General features: G+C 43.0%; 1 protein-coding gene across 2 annotated transcripts; it reads left to right on the top strand.

The window, feature by feature from the left end:
* Nucleotides 1–439: 439 nt before the first annotated feature.
* Nucleotides 440–6,183, top strand: LOC119309730 (ATP-dependent 6-phosphofructokinase 5, chloroplastic-like). 2 transcript variants are annotated; one of them, XM_037585665.1, is made up of 14 exons: nucleotides 440–636; nucleotides 1,539–1,872; nucleotides 1,973–2,054; nucleotides 2,451–2,524; nucleotides 2,722–2,833; nucleotides 2,989–3,084; nucleotides 3,171–3,272; nucleotides 3,353–3,427; nucleotides 3,897–4,037; nucleotides 4,144–4,260; nucleotides 4,346–4,450; nucleotides 4,551–4,631; nucleotides 5,495–5,623; nucleotides 5,713–6,183. In XM_037585665.1, exons 2-14 carry the CDS (start codon nucleotides 1,562–1,564, stop codon nucleotides 5,878–5,880), a joined length of 1,593 nt encoding a protein of 530 aa, XP_037441562.1. In that variant the 5' UTR covers nucleotides 440–636; nucleotides 1,539–1,561; the 3' UTR covers nucleotides 5,881–6,183. The 2 variants fall into 2 exon arrangements, with proteins under 2 accessions (XP_037441562.1, XP_037441563.1); XM_037585666.1 differs by lacking the exons at nucleotides 440–636; nucleotides 1,539–1,872 and having other exon boundaries at nucleotides 1,993–2,054; nucleotides 2,438–2,524.
* Nucleotides 6,184–7,689: the final 1,506 nt, after the last annotated feature.

The raw sequence follows: 7,689 nt of genomic DNA on the forward strand, positions 1-7,689 counted from the left end.
TTTTTTTCTTTTCTACATGATCCTTAATAAAGCAAAGATTTTGTTAGTTGAAATGTCAAGATGCGAGTATGATCCAACTGAACTAGTGCTGGATCGAGTCTTTCGTATGAAAAAGGAGCCCAAATAGATCGTTAGAAAGAAAAAAGAGAGACCATTCTTGCAATGGTGTGATCAAACGGTTGCTGCCCCTACACCGCAAAAGAGGACCGAGCGCTTGGGTGCCGTAAGTGCATGCGCATTTGGTTCTTGCGATGGTGTGATCAAACGGTTCCTGACGTGTGGGCCCGAAGCAGCGTCCGGCAAAAGATCCCCTAAAAAAGAAAACTACCCGCAAAATAAAAAGAGGAAAAATGAAAATGTCTCTACATCTTGTGGACCGGTCGCCGAGAAAAACGCCACCAATCCAGTGCCCGAACACGTGCATCCGTCAATACACCGAGCCCACCGAGGCACCTCTACGCCACCTGGCAGACCGGCCCCCTCGCCCGCCGTTCGCTCCCCTCCGATTCTCCGCCGCGCCCGAATCAATCCCTCGGTGAAGCGTGGAGCGGCTCGAAGAGTCCAAAGCCCGGAGGCCGGAGGAGAGGCACCAGAGCACACCGCGATTCATCTCGCCGTCTCAACCCGTGGCTGCAGGTAAGCCGCCGCTCATCCCCAAATCCCCACCCCGCGCGCCTCCGCCCGGTGGATCCCCAGGCAGGCCCCAGCTCCGCTCGCGAGGAGACGAACGCGGCGGTCTCGTCTTGCCATCCGTGGGGGCAACTCGGTCCCGCCATCGGCGTGTGCGCTGCATGGCTCGCCCGGCTAGAAATGTTTGTGAGGGTACCAGAGTTTGAAGGGGAAGGGAGCTTGGGGTTTGATTGGAAGGCCGGTTGGTTTGGCCATCCGGAATCTACCCGATTTGATTCGTATCTCGCTGTCTACCCTGCGAGTTCCGAGCGCGGAATGCACGCAGAGCCGGTGTGATATCTCAGGACAGTGTCTCGTTCGTGTTGTTCATAGGCGTTCTGAACTTTTGATGGTGTTAGGTGAGGTGGTACCGCAGAATCTGACTCAATGTACCTTCGTCACATGTGTGGGTTGTGGTCGGCAAAGGCACGTGTATAGTTGGTTGGAATTTTGCATGTTGGTGTCCGTGTAAAAATTAATTTGCTGTAGGGAGGGCATCTTAAGAATGTTTACCTTCTTGCTGCTGCCTGGTTCGGTTTTAATGTGCCATGCTTGTATTGCTGGAGTAGATGATCATGAGTATACTACACGAATGCTCTTGTCTTATGATGTGTTTTTTAGTTTTTTCTGGTTCAGTCTCTGTGAGCTGGCTGACTAGAGTTTGCTGGTTCCTAGAGTTGGAACTGGCCCAACTGGCTCTGTAATGTTGAATTCACTTTTAAATGGTTTTATGGATCTCTGATTGTTTTTCTTTGGAACCGTCTCAGTATTTCGATTCCAGTTAATCCTTCAGGCTGTTTTTACCTCTCCTTTTTTACTTTTGCTTGAGGAGGGATGAAGTACTCAGCCTACATAAATTTCTACTGCAGATTAGGGGTCCACTGTTATTTTCATGCCCTTATCTGGGATGGCCATTGCTTTCAAAGCAAGCACGAGTGCTTGTACTGCACAACAACTGTGGGGGCATCCAACCAGGGATCAGTGCCAGTATGGTTTCACTCACTTAAATGAACGAAAGAGCAGAAAAGGCTCTGCTGCATTGCATGCCAGAGCTATTCCCGGGAACTTAGACCTGGATTTCGGTGATCCTTCTTGGAAGCAAAAGTATCAGGAAGACTGGGATAGGCGTTTTAGTTTGCCACATATTACAGATGTATTTGATTTAGAGCCAAGGCTCACTACTTTTTCACTGAAGAAAAACAGGTTCCTTCCTATTCGCTTCATCTATAACTGGTTTGTTATGTATTCTGAAAACATAAAGCTGTATGTATCTTATTTTACAAAGAACATATGTTACTGACAGAACTCCCCGTGGCGCTAGCGATGCTTCATCACCTGACAAGTGGAATGGCTATGTAAATAAGGATGATAGAGCACTTCTGAAGGTCAGTAATGAGATCATATGATGTGAACTAATTGTTTTCCATAGGATTTGTAAAATAATACATGAAGAAAGCCTAGTCTTGAGATGTACCTCAGGGAAACTAAGGAAGAATTAATTATGTCACGAGACAGTTAGTGGTACCATGTATCATTTGCTTATTCATGAATTCATTAATGTATTTTGTAAGGTTGAATGTGCCGACTTTGTGCAAAAGTGCAAACTATTTCTTCTCTTTGTAAACTGCCGAACATTACTTTAGATAATACCAATAATGTGCTTCAGTTAAATGTTTTTTTTCGAGAAAATGCAAAGACTTTGCGTTTTAAACCTTCGACTAAAGAAGCCTTACCTTTTCCCTTACTGTTTGTATTTATAATTACACAGTATGTTTCTCCAGGTGATTAACTATGCCTCTAATACTTCTGCTGGAGCCGAGTGCATTGATCCTGATTGTAGCTGGGTGGAACATTGGTACGCTCTGATGTAGTTGGTTTGTCTTTTCTGTGACACACGTTACCTTTTATCATCAAATAATATGAAAAAATGTTAGCTTATGTGAGTTTTTGGATTTGTCATTTGATTGTTGAATGCATTCAATTGCTATATTCTCGTGATTCTATCTTTCAAGAAGGGGGAATTGATGAGCCAGTGGTATTTGCTTTTTATAGGGTGCATCGTGCGGGGCCTCGTAAGGAAATATACTACGAGCCAGAGGAAGTAAAAGCAGCCATTGTTACCTGTGGAGGGCTCTGCCCCGGTTTAAATGATGTTATTAGACAGGTATTATCCTTTCAATATCGTTCAAAATTGGCTTCTTCTTTACATGCCTGAAGTTTAAATAAGTGGTGTGCCTTATTAAAAATATATTTCTTGTGTCTTAATCTTGGTTCCACAACCTCTTGACAATATTGATCAAATGTAAATTGTATTTCCAGATAGTATTTACCCTGGAGATCTATGGGGTGAAGAATATTGTCGGAATTCAGTTTGGTTATCGTGGATTTTTTGAAAAAGGCTTGAAAGAAATGCCGGTAAGGATGCATCTCCATTCGCCTGATGTTGTAAGGAAGTTGATGTTTATTATGCCGTGGAATTACATTTTGGTTTCAACCTTCAGCTTTCACGTGAGGTGGTGGAGAACATAAATCTTGCTGGTGGAAGCTTCCTAGGTGTCTCACGTGGAGGAGCTAAAACTAGTGAAATTGTAGATAGCATACAGGTAAGCAATGTGAATAAAAGATTGTGATGTTCTGTGTTGATGCTTCATTATTATTTTACATGATCATCCCGTGTTTGTAGGCCAGAAGAATCGATATGCTATTTGTAATCGGAGGAAATGGTAGCCATGCTGGAGCTAATGCTATCCACGAGGAGGTTATTACGTCTCTATTGGAGTTCCTTTCTTTATTTTTATCATAAGTGTCATACTGTCATTGATGTACTTTTGGACATGATTGGATAAAGGAGCATTTAGTTCTATTTCCACGTCAAGTATAGCACAGTAATCTGACTCTATACAACCTAATGGTAGAGGTTATCAATTACCCGAGAATACAAAGCCCATTGTTTGCAGCAAAAATGAAACAGTATTGAGAAAACATAGGGATGCCTTTTCCCTAATCAGCACATGTTACTTCTGTGGTTGTGCCCAAAGTACACCAATACGCATGATTCTTAATGATAAACTTTTCATAGAAGTACATGTACTGTCACAACGTTGTGCATTACATTTACTATGTTAAATCTTTGTATTCTGACAGATCTTCTACTGAAAAAACACACGTATGTGTTTCATGGGATGTGACTGTTCATGCTTAGTTTAATTCTTTGTTCTGGTTTGCAGTGCCGTAAGAGAAAACTGAAAGTTTCAGTTGTAGCTGTTCCAAAGACAATTGATAATGATATACTTTTCATGGATAAGACTTTTGGTTTTGACACAGCCGTTGAAGAAGCTCAACGTGCAATCAATTCTGCCTATATAGAGGTTGGTTGACGTTGCTGGTGTTCGTGTTCTTTTACTATGGAAACTTTAAGTGGAGTGAATTTGGTATATGGTTACTCTTGCTTTAGATAATTCCTTCTATCTTCAGGCACGTAGTGCATATCATGGAGTTGGGTTGGTCAAATTAATGGGAAGAAGCACTGGATTCATAGCCATGCATGCTTCTCTTTCTAGCGGACAGATTGATGTCTGCCTAATACCTGAGGTATGTAACTGAAAACACTGCTGATGGAGCTTCAAATCTGTCTTTACTTCACATTTACTAACACGGGCGCACAATCTGAGCGAAGGTATCTTTTACACTTGATGGAGAACATGGTGTCTTGGCACATCTTGAGCATTTACTGGAAACCAAGGGATTTTGTGTGGTTTGTGTGGCTGAAGGTGCAGGACAGGTATGATGTAGCGCATGGTGTTTTGACTCGTCCAAAAGCTCTAGTAACTTCAGTTAAATGGATGAAATTTAGGTTGTGATTCTTGGATTTGTTGTTGCAGGATTTACTGCAAAAATCAAATGCAACAGATGCATCAGGAAATGTGATACTTAGTGATTTTGGCGTCCACATGCAACAAAAGGTATATGCTCGTTTTAAACCCCATGCAAATGGATTTTTGTTAGTAAGTATCTTAGATGATGATAGGTGTTTGAAATCATCTTGTAACCAGTCAACTCTACTGAAGCCAGTTCCTACTTTACTTTTTTTTTGCTTTTGCGAGGGGCAGTACCTGCTATACGTGCTAGAAAATCAAGGGCCTTTTTTATTGGATTTTGTATGAATCATTTTTTTTTCGAGAATGTGCATGAATGATTTATGCTGGTTGTCACCAGTTTTATATAGTAGGGCTCGTACAGAAGTGTAGTTAGTTATTGCAGGTAAGCATGCCGATTCACAATCTACTGGAAAGTTGGAAAACTATGAGAATCTTGTCTATTCTATTGTGTTTTGCTGGAAAGAGATGGAAGTAGAACTTCTGGTCAGTTCTTTGTTGAGCTGCTTGCCTGAGCTTAGTTGCAGTAGTGTTCTGGCACAAATGGAACTGGTCAACGTTATTCATCCTAGTCAGGATTGGTCTAACATCAGTTTCGCAAACCGTAGTTAGGGACCTCAGGGTTGACCTCAGGGTTGCACAGGTTATTTTTAGCTGCCAGTGTATAACTTATGAACCTCATTTTCTGTACATGCAAATCATTAACTTGCCTATTTCATGACAGGAGACCATATCCATATAATGTTGAATTTAAAACTTACTAATTAAATACTGTTCCCGTATTGACATGTTCTGTCTGTTATAACATTTGTATTCCTCCGTCCTTTTGATATTTTGTCAAGTTGTACTACTCCCTCCATAAAAAAATATAAGAGCGTTTAGACCATATTTCTTTACGGAGGGAGTACATAGCAACTAAATGATTTGATGTCATTGGTATGACTCCCCAGATCAAGAAACATTTCAAGGACATTGGTGTTCTAGCTGATGTGAAGTACATCGACCCAACATATATGGTCCGGGCGTGTCGTGCAAATGCATCTGATGCCATCTTGTGCACTGTGCTTGGGCAAAATGCTGTAAGTTTATGTCCCTGTATTTCACATATGTATTAGTAGCATGTATCCATCATATCTAGTTTGCATTTGACAAATATTAACTCCTCTAGGTCCATGGAGCATTTGCTGGGTTCAGCGGCATCACATCAGGTATTTGCAACACACATTATGCCTACCTCCCGATCACAGAAGTCATCACAACACCGAAGCATGTGAACCCAAATAGCAGGATGTGGCACCGATGTCTCACGTCCACTGGCCAACCGGACTTCCACTGACTCGCGTTTAGCTTTACTTCTCTGCACAGGCTAAACTCGTTGAATTAACATATTTTTGCTTACACACAGACTAGTCACAGCTGAAAGATTAGTCACGGTGCAAGCTACCAACATGTTAACAATAATGTAATACTGAGAAGGAACTCAATCGGCTTGTTTCACATCAGCCCCATTTTTGTCCATGAACAACAGAGCTGCACAAAGCTCAAGTTGTCCCGAATAATCTGTAATGCACTGTCCAACCATTGACCATCCATAATTCTAAAACGAAGCTATTTGCTTCAGAAACGATGTGTAGCGAAATGCCTTCTGCGTTCCACGACCGATTTCTAGAGTGATTTGTTTTATGTTGTGCTGAAGCTAAACACTTTCACTCTGTTCTTTAATTCACTGATGACTCTAAGAAGTCACACCATGAACAAAAGCGGGACGACGATGTATTCAAGTGCAAGTATCTAATCAATCGCTTTTTTTTTTGAAACAAAAGGGCCCTGCCCCAACTTTATTAAGTCAAGGCAAAGAAACCAACATCCGACATTTCACGGCTCTCGTAGCGACCAAAAGTAGCTGCAACAGACTCGGAGTTTATCAAAGTTAACCCACGGATACAACCATTACAGGGAGAGGCACTCGATAGGATGGTAAACATTTCAGCACACAATATAAGCAAATCAAGTCTCCCAATTACTATCTAGTACGCCAGGCTATCCTAATCAATTGCTTACGTAGTTATACAAAATAAGAACAGACCAGTCTTTGATCGGAGATTGGCAAACTCTAATACCTAAGCAAGAGTTTAGCGATACTACCGGCGCGCCGCACCGGCGACAGGAGAGGGGTCGAAGAAGTTGACAGGCTCGTGGCTGTCAGTGTTCATCACAGAAATTCAGAGAAGAACTCAATCAGCTTGCGAATTTGGTTGGGGATTTCGATTTAGTAGATCGGAGGAACCCGGAACTAGGGTTTGGCCATCCGAAACACGGCGGCCTGGTCAACATCGCTGGATCCCATGCTGCAAGTCGCCGCCAGCAGGACTTCTCCCGATCTGCTACCACCCATTGTCCGGCCGCTGTCCGCGACTCCGCATCCGCCTCGTCCCGGTCGGCTGTTGTGCTCGATCCGCCCACCGCCTGCTTGATCCGTGTCCTCCCGTCCCCTCCCGGCTCCCTGCTTGATCTGGGCTTCCGTGGCTCTTCCAGCCGGCTCTCTGATGCTAACCGTAGCTGGGCCCTCCTCTCTGTACGTGCTTGCATGCTGCTGCTTTGCCACTCCTCTTTGCTAGCTTTGTGTGCCGCATCTCGTGCTCCCCATAGCCGTTTGCTACTACTAGCGTGTTGTTATGCGTGCTCCTCTGTCTACTGCCGCTTTTTTTTTTTGACGGGCTGTGTACTGCCGCTTGGCCTGCTGCTATGCCATGCGAGTCCACAATAGCTTTGTCCATCAGCTTTTTTCTGGTCATTGTCCTCTCTATAAGATTTATGTAGCCTCTCTTTGCATTGTTGGTCTAAGCCCATACTCTTGCCACTGTGCTTTTTTCGCCGTCGGTTTTCACGGCCATGATTCTTTAAGTAATGCTTCATTCTCTTGATGTATCATCTTTTTTTGACAACCCATCTTCTCTTGATACTTCTCTTGTATTTTCTATTGATGCAGTGTCTTCCTCAGATGTGCCATCTCTTTATTATCCCCTTTGGCGACTCGATAGGTTTTAAAGACTCTTCATGCTACGACGATACTCTCAAGACGCGGATTTGGATTATCATTTTTTTAGTATTGCACTTCTTCGAATGTAATGCTATTCCATATGTT

Source organism: Triticum dicoccoides, chromosome 5B, assembly GCF_002162155.2.
Source record: "Triticum dicoccoides isolate Atlit2015 ecotype Zavitan chromosome 5B, WEW_v2.0, whole genome shotgun sequence".
Lineage (NCBI taxonomy): Eukaryota > Viridiplantae > Streptophyta > Magnoliopsida > Poales > Poaceae > Triticum > Triticum dicoccoides.

Coding starts and splice junctions, on each gene's coding strand:
- LOC119309730 (XM_037585665.1), top strand. CDS start 1,562: ATGCCCTTATCTGGGATGGCCATTGCTTTCAAAGCAAGCACGAGTGCT. Junction 3,428..3,896: donor CTAATGCTATCCACGAGGAG/GTTATTACGTCT, acceptor TCTGGTTTGCAG/TGCCGTAAGAGAAAACTGAA. Junction 4,451..4,550: donor TGGCTGAAGGTGCAGGACAG/GTATGATGTAGC, acceptor TTGTTGTTGCAG/GATTTACTGCAAAAATCAAA.